The 16,624-nt window shown below is 43.6% G+C and overlaps 1 protein-coding gene across 1 annotated transcript in view; it reads right to left on the bottom strand.

Annotated features, from left to right (window-relative positions):
- The window catches only part of GCN1 (GCN1 activator of EIF2AK4), a 69,233-nt gene that overhangs the window by 13,878 nt on the left and 38,731 nt on the right, over positions 1-16,624 (bottom strand). Inside the window, exons 29-48 of the mRNA XM_075898120.2 lie at positions 14,928-15,055; positions 14,565-14,754; positions 14,199-14,269; positions 12,673-12,838; positions 11,140-11,334; positions 10,445-10,691; positions 9,612-9,733; positions 9,217-9,331; positions 8,627-8,806; positions 8,022-8,242; positions 7,250-7,318; positions 6,900-7,038; positions 6,591-6,787; positions 6,086-6,228; positions 4,678-4,795; positions 4,333-4,548; positions 2,676-2,840; positions 2,055-2,216; positions 1,517-1,609; positions 1,129-1,272 (exon numbers count right to left, since the gene is read on the bottom strand). Coding sequence (XP_075754235.2) covers positions 1,129-1,272; positions 1,517-1,609; positions 2,055-2,216; positions 2,676-2,840; positions 4,333-4,548; positions 4,678-4,795; positions 6,086-6,228; positions 6,591-6,787; positions 6,900-7,038; positions 7,250-7,318; positions 8,022-8,242; positions 8,627-8,806; positions 9,217-9,331; positions 9,612-9,733; positions 10,445-10,691; positions 11,140-11,334; positions 12,673-12,838; positions 14,199-14,269; positions 14,565-14,754; positions 14,928-15,055 — 3,081 coding nt within the window. The remainder of the gene's footprint in view (positions 1-1,128; positions 1,273-1,516; positions 1,610-2,054; positions 2,217-2,675; positions 2,841-4,332; positions 4,549-4,677; positions 4,796-6,085; positions 6,229-6,590; positions 6,788-6,899; positions 7,039-7,249; positions 7,319-8,021; positions 8,243-8,626; positions 8,807-9,216; positions 9,332-9,611; positions 9,734-10,444; positions 10,692-11,139; positions 11,335-12,672; positions 12,839-14,198; positions 14,270-14,564; positions 14,755-14,927; positions 15,056-16,624) is intronic.

The following is a 16,624-nucleotide window of genomic DNA, read 5'->3' as shown; positions in this document are numbered from 1 at the left end:
AGAAATTAATTTTAACCATGGATTGTCCTCTTTAATGATAATGCAGGGCATAAACTAAGGATGAAACACCATTTTTGAAAGATGGAGAGGTGAGTACCAGGTAGATTCACTCTAAACCTAAGAACTGCCCACACTTTGCCCAACTAAGAAGCTACATAGGTAGCTTCCAAAGAGCCACAGGACAACACTTAAATTACATAAAATAAGTGTGGTTGCATTTTGCTCCATCTTCAGCACAGAGGTCCAGGATCACTGGCCCTTGGCACGCACTATTTCAGCTTGATCCAAGCAGTTCCATGGTCTGTCTCATCCTACCAAAGGGAATGTCAACTATTTAGAGAGCCCCGCGGCAATTTCTGTGCTAGGAGACTGAAAGATCTGTTATCGGACAACGAAGAGTAGGCAATGAACCCATCACTTTAGCTTGATGTAACTAAATATTAGACAGACAAAACCAATCAACTCATAGGACAGAAACACTCTGGACTCTGCAGATTAGATAGTTTTGAAATCACATGAAACAGTATAGATATAGAGCCCCACTCAGTAAGAACTGTAAGAAAACGAATATATTTTTCTCTCTCATCTAATACCCCCGTTTTCTAAGATTACAAATAGATCCAATTGACTGGATACACTCCTGGCCAAAAACATTTAGGTTCAGATAGTCTAAATTTCCAACCCGATATACCATTCAGTCAAGGGGATAATGAATTGACTTCAGATGTACAGTAAACTTCCGATAATCCGGCACCTTTAGGACCCAGGGGGTGCCGGATTATCAGATTTGCCGGACTATCAGAAGGGGGGGGCTATGAAGGGCCTGGGGTGGGTGGGGATGCCACTCCAGACTCCTCACAGCCCCCCCTTCTGATAGTCCGGCTCTGTCCCAGGCGACCCCGATTCAGTTTCAGCTGGTCAGTTTCACAAGTGGCTGAATCGGGGAAGCTGCGGGCAGAGCAGCTCCAATGGTCCGGCTGCCCGGAGCACTTCCGGGTTCCTGATGGTGCCAGATCATCAGGAGTGACTGACTATCAGATGCTGGAGCATTGGAGTTTTACTGTACTATCCATTTATCTAACAACACAAACATTGTTTATAACTGAACTTATCAAAAGATGAACTTACCAGCTGTTCATCGGTGGTGCCCAGCTTCTCTTTCAGTGCAGACATCATAGCAGGCAGAATTACACCTAGATGCCGTGTCAGAGCATCACCTGCCACGGATGAAAGGAATGCTAGCACTCTGGTGTTTACAGGAGGAGAAATTAGCTAAAGGAAACAAGGAGAAGCAACAGGATTTTATTCGATTAAGACTTTTCAAAAGAAGGCACACGTAATAACCAGGAACAGTCAATACTTAATCATGGGTCCATCAGAACGCAAATTACAGTTCATGCTTCTGGCAAGTCGTCTGGGCAAAGTTTAAAAATGTTTTCCCCCATTTTTGAACATCGGCGCAGAGGCAAAAAGAAATAAAACAGCCTCCAAAGTTTAGATGTGTTATGAAACATACCTTTGGCACCAAGTAAGGCAACACCACACGGCTCTTAACAGCCATAACTTGCTTAAGACCATCCAGAGCAAAGTCGGCTGTCTCTTCAGTATCCTACAGAGAGTATGGGAGTTAGCCAGCTTGCCTAAAAGACCATCTCTGACACAGCAAACTACACTCAGATTCAAGTGACAATCTGTGGGATAATCAGATAACTGACACCTCTGTAAGTCATTCCACCTGGGGCTCTCTCAAAACCTTTTTCAGATACTTAATCAAGACTCCCTCTCAGGTTGAGAAGAATCTCCATAGTGATGCACAGAGGTTAAGAGACTTCCAAAATAACTGTGGAGACCTGTAGTAGGCCCAGAAGAGTTCCCAGAGATGGTCTCACTCTTAGTCCTATACATTAGCTACAAGACCATTTCCTTCTCTTCTTACAGGGATGAAATGAAATCATTAGTATGGTGACCTTTCCCTAGCATTAGGTCAATTCCTCATTCAGCCTGTAGCAAGAATTTCAAAACTTATCCTACTATGAGACTTCTGAAACACATACCAGCTGCTTCAACAAAAATGGCAGGATGTCTTCAAGTGCCTGGTATCCAATTGTTGAGTGCAGCTGTTCAAAGGTTTTAGCTGCAGCTTCCCTGACTTCTTCCAGAGGATCACACAGAGCTTTTCTCACTGTAGGAACTAGGGACTCTGAGAAGAACAGCACCTATAAGATATATAGATACAGTTACAGGACTTGTTCATGGCAACTAGAGCATAGCTACACCTAGACACAACAGCTAGGAATTCATGGATTACACAACAGAAAATAAATTTCACTTTACTCAAAATTAATTGATGGAAATTATAGATGGATTGGATTAATTTGTGTGAAAATCTGTAACATCCATAATGAGCTAGATTAATTTTAAAAGATGTTTTCAACTTTACTACTCATAATCTGAAGACGGACTGCACAATTTTAAGACTGACAATCACAGACATATTTTCATATATATATATAAAATAATGTATGCTTTCATCTGGACAAGTTCCAATTAGTTAGAAGACCTGAAATTCAGTTCCTTTTATGGCAATTCATAAAGCAAGTTTGCTGCATCTTCATCCCTTAACTTCAAGGCACAGGCTAAGGAGTTTTAAATGTCCCCTCTGGAATTAAACTTACTGCATCCCTGCTGGTGGACTTCATGATCTCACTCAAACCAATGCAGACACCTTGCCGCTCATCACTCTTCTCTGACCTCAAGCCCTCTTCTAGGATAGGGATGATTTCTGGAAGGATCTTCTCTCCCAACTTTCGAACAAGATCTCCCAGCGTTCGTGCTGCAACCTGAGCCCAATAATCATGAACAGAGTCACTCTGAACAGTTATCACAAGCAACTAGCTAGGACGTGTTAACCCCAAACTAAACTAGAACACTCCATTGCAACTAGTGAAAAATCTAAGGTACAAGTTGAACCTCTCTGGTCCGGCATTATTTCAGTTAGCCGAATGTCCACTTATCCTGGGTGTAGCTAAGTTTCTCATGGTCCCAGTTTGTTTACAGCCACCAGTCCGTGTTCTCAGTGTTCTGTGCTGTTATTTAGCTCTAATTTGCTCCTAAATGTCTTCTAAGAGCCCAGTAAACAGTGGAAATGTTGCTAATGTTACTAGACAATTATGACCTCCTAGGTTCAGCAAATTCTCTAGTTTGGCATTGCTCAGGTCTCAAGGGTGCTGGACTAAAGAGTTTCAACCTGTAGTTATGTCCCTCAGAGCATCAGAGTGTTTCAGACAAATACAGACTGCATCTAGACAAAGTGTACACTCATTACATACAGTCCATACTGTCACTCCATATAGTATATCCATGTGCATATTTTCAAATCCCTTTAAACTTTAAGAGTAAAAACATCTGAAATGAGGATGTACGATATCAGATAATTGAATAGTTGTTTAACTGCCCAAAATATCGTCAGTTACACGACTATTTGAAAGTTCCCAGAGGCAGAGCTGGCAGCCAAGGAGCTCCTAGCCCCACTCCCAGAGAGACTTCTCCCTCCCCACAATGCTACCTCTGTATCAGAGGCAGCAGCATGAGGTGACAGGGAGACCTGGTTCATGAGGGGAGCCAGCTTAAAAGACACCATCTCCCCATGAGAACTGGCTACCTGCCGCCCTGCACTGCTGCCTCTGATACAGAGGCAACAGGACCGGGTGGCAGTAATCCCTGTCTCTGGAAGGGTCCACGCTCAATATAGATAGAGAGATGCAGCAGCACAGAAGGGATGGGGGGAGAGGCAGAGAGGGAAGACGGATCTGGTGCTTGTGGAGAGCTGACTTTTAAGCTAGCTCCTTACGGGCACAGGCTCCTACATCTTCTGATACCGAGGCAGCAAGGGGGAGAATGTGTGCAATGGTTAAGATTAATTGATAAGCCAAGGCTTATTGGCTAATCGTATGACTATCCGATGACATCCCTATCGGAAAACCCATCATTTCAACTTCTTAGCCACATGAAACTTAATGACTGTCGTGATTTTTTAAGACTCTATTTGTTGTACTCTTATATGCCACATTTTATCCATAAGCAAGTGTTCACAGCAGAGTTAGTGATCAGTGAAGGTAGGAACACAGCTATGAAAAGGGATGTTTAAAAGAATATTTATTTCACCAAAACTGCTTTGAATAAGCAGGCTGTGAACAGAAGACACCCATGTGTATTTAAGAACTTTAAGTTAATGGTAGCTTTGGGGCGGCTTATTCAAATATTAACCACATTCATCAAACACCAGTTATGTTCACAGTAGCCATTAGAGTAACACATGTGCAGAACTCTTACCGTTCTCTTGTCTGCACAAGTACTGGCCAAGAACCCCAACAGAAGACTAAAAAGGGTTGGTAAAATTTCACGTAGTGTGCGAGGTGTGTTTGAGACCACAATTTTCCAGACGTGCAAGGATGCCTGACGAACTACGAGCTGTGTGTCTGATCGACCCATGTACAGACCTGCCAGAACTCTGTTTCGCCGTTCCACACCAAGAGCAGTAATAATGGCCTGAAATAAATACAGGGAAACCAATGAAGCCAAGACTGGACTTTTCACCGGAAAAAAAATGTGAAGAAGTACTGCTAAGATCAAGGTCACTCCACAAAAAGGAACACAGCAACAGACAACAGCACTTACCTTGTTTGACTGGGCTGTCCCGAAGTTGTCATCCTCTGAGGCAGTTTCTGTTGTCATTTTTCCAGTGACTCCTGAGATGTGGAACAGAAGATCCCCAAGGAGCTGAACTGAGCTAAACCTGACAAAGGGAGAAAGAGCAGGGTCACAGGCAAAAAAAAGAAAACAAGCACTTCCTATCCAAACTGACTCTTATCCTAGGCACTGCCGTGGGAGCAAATGATGGGGGAGAGAACCAGTTAAATGTGAACCAGTATATGAGATGCCATAAAGAGCCTTCCATCAATTTGACTGAGAAAGATCACAGAAAGCTGACAGATTGGAGAGAATTCCAAACTAAAATGGAAATTTGAGAGCCTCAGCGTTACGATGGCAGATCAAAAGATGACAGCTAAGCCTTGATCTGAACTAAAAAGATCAAAATAACCTGTGTACACATATAGTATACCCATATGCATATTTTCACCTCTCTTTAAACTTTAAGAGTAAAAACATCTAAGACAGGGATGTACAATATCGGATAACTGAACGGTTGTGTAACTGCACAAAATATTGTCAGTTACACGACTATTTGAAAGTTCCCAGGGGCAGGGCTCTTGTACATTTCAAAGTGTCAGTACCGCATAGAGCCTGGGGTCCACGGGGAACTTGCATGGAGCCCAGGGTCAGCGGCTTTTTCATGGAACCTGGGATCAGCTGGAGAGTCTGAAATGCCGCATAGAGTCATCAGCTGACCCTAGCTCCAAACAGCACTGTCACTTTGAAACACCACGGTGGCAATTCAAAGGGACAGAGTTGCATGGAGCCCAGGATCAGCTGTGCAGCGCTGCCGCTTTGAAATATCTCCTCTTCGCCTCCTTTGCTGTCTCTAACTGATAGAGGCAGCAAGGGGAGGAAAGCGACTAGCTGACTGACTATCCGATAAGCATTTGCTTATCAGATAGTTGACTAGTCCTTAACATCCTTACTCATCACTTGCCATTTTACATAATTAATTTTTGACATTAGCAGCTATGACCAGGGCTCTTTCTACTTTGTTTCCACACACAGGGGAATATCTGTTTTAAAACTACTTTGAAAAAAGAAACACAGTATGTGTTTGAGAGTGCTAAATATTACTATAGAATGCTGGAAAAAGCATTTTAAAATTGCCAACTAGCTAAGAGAACCAGCACAAGTGCTTAGCACTACCACATGGGATAAACTGCATGTTCCATATTCCACTCCCGATTCTTAGTATGAGAGTGCTACCACAAAGGCAACACACTTAGCCCATGTGTAGAAGGGGAAGCCTGTTGTTTCAAAACAGCCCATACACTTTCTCAAATAGCAACACTGAGAGTCCCTCAACTCACCCAAGGTTCCATTGATAGAAGGATGGTTACTGCAGAGGTAAAAACATATTCCTTACCTTATTCGCCAAAGATCATCAAAGAGGCCTTGCTCCAGCTGAGGCAGGAGAAGAGCGATTGCAGTCTCTGCGTACATGCTGATGATTCTCTGACCAGCACGAAGTGCGGTGTCTCGCACAAATTCATTCTCATCTGCAAGAGCCTAGACCAAGAGACAAATCAGAATAAAGTTTTCAACGTGGAAGAAAATATCAAATAGATGGCACTTGACTTTTACACAATGAGATGGTGCATTCCTCCCCCTCGTCCATTAACAGACATGACTTACAAACCAGTGAATCCCCAGTGGAGACCTATTCCCATTTCCCAGTCTTCTAAGTTAAGCATTTACTAAAAACCACAAACAAAACCCAGCAAACAATGCTATCAAGGACCTTGGAAGAGAAAAGAATAGAATCCACTACGGACAGTGACATGCAAATCTCGATTACTCTACTAGGCATTTAGAAATTCCTGAGACCTTTCCTATCCTTCCCTTTTATAAGACGTCAATCTCCTTCTTACCTTGAGGATACATGGTATGATTGGCCCGACATAGGGGGTGAACTTGTCTCCAAAGGTGATGGGTAGGTAGTTGAACATCATGATATAACCATCCCGGACATGGGGTGCAATGTCCACTTTGCTGGCTGTAGCTACAATTTCTGGCATGAGTTTCTCCAGTTTTTCTACCCCCAACCCTGCCATGACTTCAGCCAGACCTGAAAAACAACACTCCAATTCAGAACTGACAAACACACAATGACACACAAAATACTGTATTGGCCACGCTAAAAATCTCCAGCACCATTGCTCAGCTCCTGTAAAACTTACCCTGAGCGGCACCAGATCGATCCACTGAACTCTGCTCATATGTCAGTGTCTCCATCAACCATGGCAGTAAATCCTCAAAGCATGACTCCCCCATGCCCTTCACCATGGCTCCTAATGCCTTCGCAGATACCGTACGCACCTACGTACAAAGAGAGGTTTGTAGAGTTGCAAAATAGCTAATCAAAGAAAACCATCAAGACAGAGTCTTCACTCCCTTCCCTGGTCTCTTTTATTGCTCCTCTCACTATTCTAACCACAAATTAGTTTGTGGAAAGATTAGGATTAATCCTAATTTATCAGGGAGAAAGACTCTTCATACTTGAGTACAGCTGTATGCTATCAAGCCTTACCTCAGGTACAGGGTCCAAAAGAGAGGTTTTCAATCCAGGGGTCACACTAGGTAGGTAAGGAGACAGATCCTGAAAGAAAGAGCCCAGTGTTTAAGTGCTGGGATCAAAAAGAAAACTGAGCCTTCAGAATTTCATCTTTCTCTAATAACAAAATTACATATAGCTCTACCCTGGGAGCTTAATATGCTGCCTCCACAGCACTGTCAATAGACAAATTGACTCCATTGTCCCCCACAGTCTTTACAGAACACTAGGCGGGCCAAACAAAAACCTTTCATGCTGATTCATAACATTACTTTTGTTTCCTAAATTAAATCCTGGCCTCTTCCCCCCTCAATGCAATGTTTAATTTTAGAGCGTAAGCAGGAATAAAGGAATCACACACAGATCTTCAATCTATAGTCAGTTCAACTTTTCCTTCTGAGAACACTGAAAATCTCTAAATTAATTCAGAAGTAGTGGATTTATGGAGGCATTTCTCTTAGAGCATAGAGTCGTTTATGAGACTTGTTTGGAGAATGTATATGGCACTACTGGGGAAAGTTTAAAAGTTGATGGTCTCAACCACTCTAAGATTTTCACTTTGCAGAATTCACTTGCTCACTTAACATCCATGTTTAGTCAGTGCAACTGCTCAGAGTTCTCATAATACTCTTACCAAGAACAAAAACCCAGACACCAATAAAATATTCCTAGTCTCTTGCCCGTTAGTCTATTTTTCCTTTCCAAGTGAGTGAAGTGTTTATCTGGAAAGCTCTCCCCAGCATTATACCTTCTGATCAGTCAGGGAGTACATGTTTCCAATGATCTGAGCAGCCATTTTTCTGGTGTCTGTGGAACGATCTTGAAAGGCTCTCTGAACAATGGGCATAATGAGGGCCAGAGACGGAGCATCAATGAAATGGACGAACTTGGTATCCAGCAGGGTCTGCAGGCACTCCTGGGTCTTCCTGGATGGGTCAGTGAGAGCGTCCAACAATACTGGAGCAATTGCTACACAATTCAATATGGGAGAGAAAAATGCTATGTTTGTACATGGAATAGACGAGTGAGACAGCTTCAGCCGCAACTGGTGTCTTCGCATCCACCCAAAAAAGTGCTAATCCTTCTAAAGAATGACAAAATTAGAAATGGCAAAGATAACCCTATTGACACTAGTGACGAAGATTCAGAGTACATTTAGAAAGCATGAAAACCAGACATTTGTGTTGCGGTTTTCAGGTTATACCTTTCTAAAAATGGATTTTGTTTCAAGTTTACGTGATTCAATAGGATCATAATTTAAAAGGACCCTGCTCTACGACACCGTTATAAGCGAGGATCATATCTCCGCAATCAAACCACTAACATGCACACAAACAGGCACAGAGTTCTTACCCAGGATCTCCGGATTCCTGATAACAGAGCCAATTTGTCTAAGAGCTTGCTGTCCTGCCTTCTGCACTTTCACATGGGAGTCTGTGAGCACTTCCGTGAGCTTTGGCACAATATTTGGCAAGCAGGAAGAGAGCTGTTTTGGGGCACAGTATGCCATAGCCCCCAGCAACTCCACGGACCCTGAACACGGAGTAAGAGAAAATTAATGTCACAGAAGTGACTGGCAATCACAGTGTTCAATGCAAAGTTGGCCCTGCTCCAAGAAACAGTCCAGAAAACACAGACATTGCTGAGAGTTTTAAATAAAGGGAAATTTTCAAAACTTATGTATGCAAGACAGGGTTTGGCGAGGGAATATCCTTGCTCTTTAGCTACATCAGTAGCCGCAAGACACATTTCTTAGAATCCAGCCACAAGAAAATGCTGCTTGAATATGTTCTGAGACATATGATAAACAAAGCATTCATTCAAAACGCTGTATGTTCCATTGCAGCATAACAAAAAGAACAAGATCGGGCAGTGTGCACTCAGCCAGACAAGTGAACTTCATGCTCTTTTGAGCTACAGCAGAGACAAACACTAGTCCATACCAGCTTTGGTTCTCCAAGATTCCTCCTCAAGTGCCGCCAGAAGCGATGGTAGCACCAGCTTCACCCCATGAGCACTGAGATTGCTCATCACTGCTTTGGCACAGTCATCTGCAGCCTCAGAGGAGGAAAGAGGACACTTATAATCTGCCTCAATGCTAGTTTCATCTGCTCCTGTAAAGAGCCAGTGGGACCCTGGCCCTAATGTACAACAGTGTGCATGTCCAACAGTGCAGCTAGTTGAAAGACAGCCCCATTCCTCCAATGGAATATGATGCTATTGATTATCAATTAAATCAAGTTCTACTAGCTTTGTCCAAGGGTTTGTTGGTTTCTTTACTTAAACAGTTAAGCAGAATAGGAATAGTTTTTGCTGTTAACTCCCAGGAACCTCTTACCTCTCGCACATACTGGTTTCCATCTCCAAAACAAAGCAGCAAATGGGGTAACACGTGAACCACATAGGGCTCAAAGAGCTTCCCAAGCATGGTGCAGAGCATCTCAAAGGCAAACAGTGCCCCTAGAGAAACAGATAGGATAATGAGGAAATAACACACCACTCTAAGCGAGATCAGAAGTGAAGACCAGATTCGCCTGAGGAGCCAATAGATAATTTTTTTGTGGGAAACTCTGATCCAGAAGCCTCTGGGGCATTCCTTCTCCTCCTTAACCAGAGGGGAGTTTTGTGTTGGGGACTCTTGCTCCCAGAGACAGCACAGAGGTGGACACATTAAAAATGCACCTTCTGAGTCCCAGCGTAAGTTAGGATCAGACTGAAGGAAAGAGAAATAAGGATGGGAAAGCATTCATCAGTAAATGCAATGAAGAGGTTTTAAAAACCCACTGCCACCCCTGGGCTAGCTAACTTATATATAATTACTGCACTGAGGAGAGGAAGATCCTCTCTAGCAACACACTCATCTGAGATGGGAGAGAGGTGAGACAGGATACACTCAGAGACTAAGACCCTTTCCCCTTTTCTACAGTGTGGTGATATTTGGAGGAGGGGAAAAGGAGGTTAAAATACAATAGAAATCAAGGTTTCAGGAGACCCACATTTCCTACTCTTAACAGTATCAAATCAGGAAATAAAGAGTAACCACATACAGGATTTCCTATGAAAGTCAGCCAGTCCTAAAGTAAATGGATGAAGTATAAGTCTGGGACAAGTGTCAGCAGATCAAATATAGACAGCTTGACAGAAATGGAGAGGAGAATGCCTGCCGCTCACCCTCTCGCCGGCGGAAATTCTTCTTATCCTGAATGGCGTCAGTCAGCGTGGTCATCATCTTCTGCTGTTTGAGAGAGAGGATGCCAAGGCCTTTCACCAGCCCTGCCAGTCCATAAGCTGCACCTTTGCGCTCAGCATACTTATCAGACTCTAAAAGCAGCTGCATTAGCTTCTGTATCATCCCTCCTGCATCATCTTTAATGGCAGGCACAAGAGGCGGTAAACAGCTAGCCACGGATTCCTGGACCTACAGAAAATACCACTATTTAGCAAACAGATCACAAGGTGGCATGTCACTAACCCAATAACTGGTCTCCCACTCATTTTTCTGATCCACTAGTATGTGTGCCCAGTGATAGGTTTCTGCCTTCTCATGTTTGTCCACATAGTATAACTGCTTATAGCAGTGTTTTCCAACATTTTTTATATTTGGACTCCTAAAAAATTTCCAATGGAGATTTCACTTTGGAAATCTTAAACACAGTTTGTGGACCCTGTGGTATCTGGACCACAGACTTAGAGAATATCCATTCCCTTTTTAATCCTCTTAAGCCATTGCTCTACCTCACTACTATTGTCGTACCTGGAGTCCATTTTCCCAGCACAGGAATGACCATGAGTCAGGGATGGCAGAGAGTCATGGAATCCCTGAAAGAGTCAGAGAATTAACCTGGCTCCTGAAAAAGAGGAGGTACCTGTTGGGATGGAGTGGACAGTGCTGCTATCAGTTTGGCAACAATTGGTTTCACTTTAGGGTCACTCTTGTCCAAATGTTTTGCCAGGGAGCCCATCAGAATGACCACACTCTGTCTGACAGCATCGTAGTTGGCATCATTTGGAGCATTTTTCAGGAATTCTTCAAACACCGGCAAGAGAGAGTTAACATTTTCCTGAAAGATCAAATTTAGAACGTGTCACCTGCTACGAGAGTCACAGAGTCACCTCAGAGAGAGGTTTGTCTTGCTCCAACATTGCTGGCTATCTTTATCAGAGACAAAAACCATGCAAACAATTTACAGTATTTAGAAACATGGGGCATCCTACGAGCTAGGATTATTTCCTGGGAAAGAATAGCTTGTTCTTAAATATTTATTTAAAAAAAAAAAAAAAGAGAGAAAGAGAGAGAGAGAGAGAGACAGACACACACACACACACACACACACACACACAACCAGCCAGTATATGCCCCATGGGATACCAGCGCAAAGCCTCTAATCATGGGGAGATCAGTCCCCCGTGGCCAGAGGCTGCTGGTGGTAGGGGACTCCTTGGGAATGGGATCAGAATGCACTGGCTGCTGGCCCTGCCCCAGGGACTATTGAACCATCATATATCCACTAACATTTGATGCAGTTACACGATTACTCAATTACTCGCTAGCTAACAACTCTATTCAGCACTTACTCTCGTGTCCCTGAATTTGTAGAAACAGATGGAAGAGGAAAGTGCACCTCATGTTCCTCATCTGGTGAGTAAGAAGGCACACAAACTAGTGGTGAAAATACTCAAGTTTTCTCCTGGACTATAGGAAGTTGTGGGGGCAGGAGGGAGGGGAGAGGAGCAGGGGGAGAGTCCACAAAAATATCCCTGAAACCTGGATGAGGGATTTCAGACAGGGTGCAGTGTGTTGGCTTTGACAACTCAACTTTTCTTGACAGATCTACACTCCACCTACTTGTGAAATACTTGTATTTTTTTTTTGCTACAATAATCTTGGGGATTTATACGATTCATTTCTAAAATGCCAAAGGATGTAAGGTTGTATGCAATGTCTCCTACATCTTGTATACAGATATTGATAAATATAGGGTGTTGTATATACAGTTCTCGAATGTTGGCATCGTGAGATTAAAGCAGCTATGGTTATACATGTGACATCTTGTCAGACAAAGCCAACCTGACATCTTCCCAGCAGTTACTGTTATTTTCCTTTCAAGCAAAGGCCTATAGTCCAATTCTGATTTATTGGTCTAATTTTAGACCATTTCAGTTCCAGACACTTCAAGGGAAGGACCCCCGCTTTACAATCACAAGTGAAAGCTGACTCTTAGGCTCTTACGTTTGTATTGATCACTACTGGAACAATTTTAAAATACCTTAGAGAAATTCTCATCAGATATAAGTTTTCAACAGTTTCTTTGAATCATTGGCCTTACCTAATATAGACAATATCCAACTCCCAACTTACATTTACTCCCATTGATAAGGGAAGAAGAATCTGAGCTTACCTTGCCATGAGTGTTGAGTGTAGAAAGAGCTGCATCTAGCATGCACTTCCGGACCTCAGGATTACGGTCATTAAGGGCATCAGGTACGAAGAACTGAAAAAGGGGCTTCACCTGAGAACTATCCAGGTACTGAGAGAGTTTGTTCAAGGCCAAGGCTATGCCACATCTGTATAAAAAATGTATTTGTGTGAATTTGGCTTCCATGACTCATATCAGTGACCTTTTAGCTACCATACTTCCAGTTTCAACAGTTAACAGAGAACACACTAGGGAACTGTAACACTTTGGATATCTTAGAAGCTGTGGGACACAGTGGGATCCCAAAGTGATGATCCCAGAGTAGCAACAACCATTCACTTTCAGCTCCCTGCTGCAAGTTTCCAAAGGAAGAATAATCTGGCATTCATACAGCAACTAGCATCGGAAGGATCTCAAGCACTTTATACAAACCCAGACACAAGAATTAGGGACGTAAAATCCCGGTTAATCAGTTAATCCGTTAAACATTAGAGTAACATAATGTTCAATTGGTTAACTGATTAAGCAGGATCTCACTGCTCCAGCCTCCCAACCCCAAGCTGGGGCTAGCTCTGCTTGTTCTCAGACACTGCCAAGCTTGGGATGGAGCAGTCATTGCCTGAGCTATGGCCGGGCCACCGTGGATTAGAGATGTAAGGGACTAGTTGATTAGTTAACTACACCTAATAAACCTAGGCTTACCGGGTAGTTGAGTCACTACTTGACTGTTGCTTCTCCACACCCTTGCTGCCTCTATCCCGCTGCAGCTCTGCAGTTTCCTCCCTTATCAACTAATTGATAATGTAATTTAACATCCTTACTGCAGACAAGCTACTCTGGATGCTCGGAGTAGCCTCTTTCTGTGGCAGGCCCTGCAGGTCTGGTGCAGTCCCCTGCCCACAGCACTGGTAAGCATCACCCATTAATGGCAATGCTTACCGGTTAACTTTTCACATCCCTAACAAGGATCACTTCATGTCACTGAAACGCAGTAACTGTATAACAGTGCACATTGACACTAAGGAACAGGTTCATTTAAGGGAAGTAGTGAACAACCAGCTGTCCATTTAAAACTATAGAAAGCATTTAAGTGGGCAGAATGTTATTATCCAAGTTGGAATTTGTCCAGTTCACAAAGGCTAGCACTGCTGCTCTTCTTGAAACAACTGTTTGAGCACAGAACAGAGATTGAGAATCAAGCCATTTTGACAGGAAAAGATTCTGTTCTTATGAGACTGAGTGGGATACAATTCTGAAGCCAATAGTGATGGATCTGGAAATGTTCCAGTAGAACATGCAAAGCCGTATTCGTCTGCACAGCCTGGTCCAGAGAGACAAGTGTCCCATAACAGGGGAGACTACGTAATTGCCAGTTAGTACAAATGCAAAGGGTTTACTCCTCAAACACTCGTGGACCCAAAAATGTCCTATCCGCTACAACAAGATGAGCAAAAAACTGAACCATCTCATTTAGTTCTGAAAGCACAGAATTAGAAGAGAGAGAATACCTTGCTTCCCACTGGTCAGGTGGAGACTCAGATATCACCCGTCCCAGAGCATCCAAAACTGGAGGTGGCCTCTGTGAGTGAAGAAAAGGATACATTTAACAAACACATCTTCTCAAGGACACACACAAAGATAAGGGGAAAAAAACAAAGTTCTACAATAGAAGTTTATTAGCAGCTCAGGTCTACTTAGCCTAGACAATTTAGATCCATGATTCTTCCTACATCTGCGATGCCACATTTAACAAAAAACAAAGGGCACGTAGGACGGTACCAAAAGAAGAATGTGGTAAGTACACAGACTAAAGGGGTATAATACTGAGCATGGATGGCTTGTCTCTGTAACTCCACACTACAGCAGCAACTTACATAGAGCTTCTCCTGGTAAATCTCGATAAGTTTGCTCATGACTTCAGCGGCTTGGTTTCGATACTGCTCTACAGCTTTGGAGAGAGCCTCAGCACCAGCTTGCCGCACTGCTTCCTCATAGTAGATAACATCTTTGATCAGCAAGGAACAGAGATCAGGCTGCAAATCCAGACTCATAGATTCCCAGAGCCTGTAGGTTACACAAAGAGGATCATTCTTCAGACAACTAGAGATTCCCCCTAAACACAGAACACCAGTCTGATCTAAAGGTGCACCCTTTTGGGGACAGGGCCTAAACAGATCCATGTGGGAAGATGAATAAGAATCACTGCTACAATCCACCAAATAGAATACAGATCTCACCTCTCTGCCTGTTTTCTAATCTCATCTTCCACATCAAACTTCACCACCCAGAGCCGGCGCAGCAGATTCAATCCATTCTTTTCATCACTGTCGGGTGTTGGTAGCACCATCTGCAGCTCCATTAGTCCCTGAATGAAATGAAAGGACCTTAGTGCAAATGTCTGGTGTCCATAGCTATCTCTAGCAAAGATGACCTTGAATCACAATATAGGAAATCTTCCATGTAAAGGAAAATTAGAGATTAACTTTCTGCTGAAGAGTGTCTTGACACTTCCTTTTTCCAAAATCTGTCACAAAATCAGAGACTGGGTAATAGATAAACAATGGGAGTGGAAGAGGGGAAAACCATTTCAATTTTAGTCTGTGTGCGCCATCTCTCAGCCACACAAAGAGACTAATATTTGATTAAAGAACCAATTCAGGACTCTCACAGAAAAGAAGTGTTGAATGCACCTTTCTGAAGAACAGATTTTGCAGTTTAAAAGGGCTATATTGCCGAAAGTTGCTCAATAATTACTAATAAAACAGTGACTGAGGACTAAAGAGGAGGAGGTGAGAGAACATAAGACCAATGTAATTAGGTATAGCAGCCAAGCAGTAGCTCTCAGCTGCTTTGAAGTCCAGACCCAGATAATTGCCCATTAAAAGACAGAAATCATGCCCATAATGAATAGGACAATATACAGTAATTTGCAATTGTTGCCATGGTGAGAAATACCATAAAAGGAGCAAGAATTATCTAAGTAATGCTGCACACATTTTGAGGAAAATGCTTGCCTGGTTTTCCACAGGAAAGCACCAAGAAGTACAGTTTTAGAAGGTACAGTAAAACTCCATTGGTCCGGCATCCAATGCTCTGGCACTCCTGATTGTCCGGCACCATTGGGAACCTGGAAGTGCTCGGGGCAGCCGGACAATTGGAGCTGCTCTGCGCCCGGCTTCCCCAATTCAGCCGCAGCTGAAACTGACCAGCAGCTGAATCGAGGAAGCTGGGGGCAGAGCAGCTGAGGTGCTGCTGGGTTGGTCCTGTAGCACCACCCCTCAGTGCTGCGGGACCAACCTGGCAGCACCCCAGCTGCTCTGCCCCAGGCATCCCCAAGAGCAGTTGGGATGCCCCCAGGGATGGTCTCACAGCGCCAAGGGGCGGCGCTACCAGACCAACTCGGCAGCACCCCAGCAGCTCTGTTGCAGGAGTCCCCGATTCAGCCGCTGCTGAAACTGACCAGCAGTGGCTGAATCGGGGATGCCTGGGGCAGAGACAGACTATCAGAAGGGAGGGCTGTGAGGGGTCTGGGGTGGCATCCCCCCCACCCCACCCTAGACCCCTCATAGCCCCCCCTTCTGATAGTCCGTCATATCTGATAATCCGGCACCCCCTGGGTCCTAAAGGTGCCGGATTATTGGAAGTTTACTGGATATAGCAATCGTATACTATGCTAGGAGGAAAGTTATTCTTCAAAGTTAATTCCATGCCAGGATTCAAGGGAAATAAAAGCACCAGGGCAGCTAAACTGGTTCTTCCTTCACAAGACCTGTGCTCTTTTGAGCTGGATAATGAAACACCAGCATAACAAACTATACAAAACAAGCTTCATTAAAACAATGTTAGGATTGCAAATCAAGTACTCCAAGGCTTAGAGAGGTCAGAATGAAGATTGTATATGAAACTTTGCCAGCGAGTTTCACAGATACTTATT

Source organism: Pelodiscus sinensis, chromosome Z (assembly GCF_052426305.1).
Source record: "Pelodiscus sinensis isolate ZL-2025 chromosome Z, ASM5242630v1, whole genome shotgun sequence".
Classification (NCBI taxonomy): Eukaryota; Metazoa; Chordata; order Testudines; family Trionychidae; genus Pelodiscus; species Pelodiscus sinensis.
The sequence above is the reverse complement of the archived record's forward strand: the minus strand, read 5'-3'. Positions and strand labels throughout refer to the sequence as shown.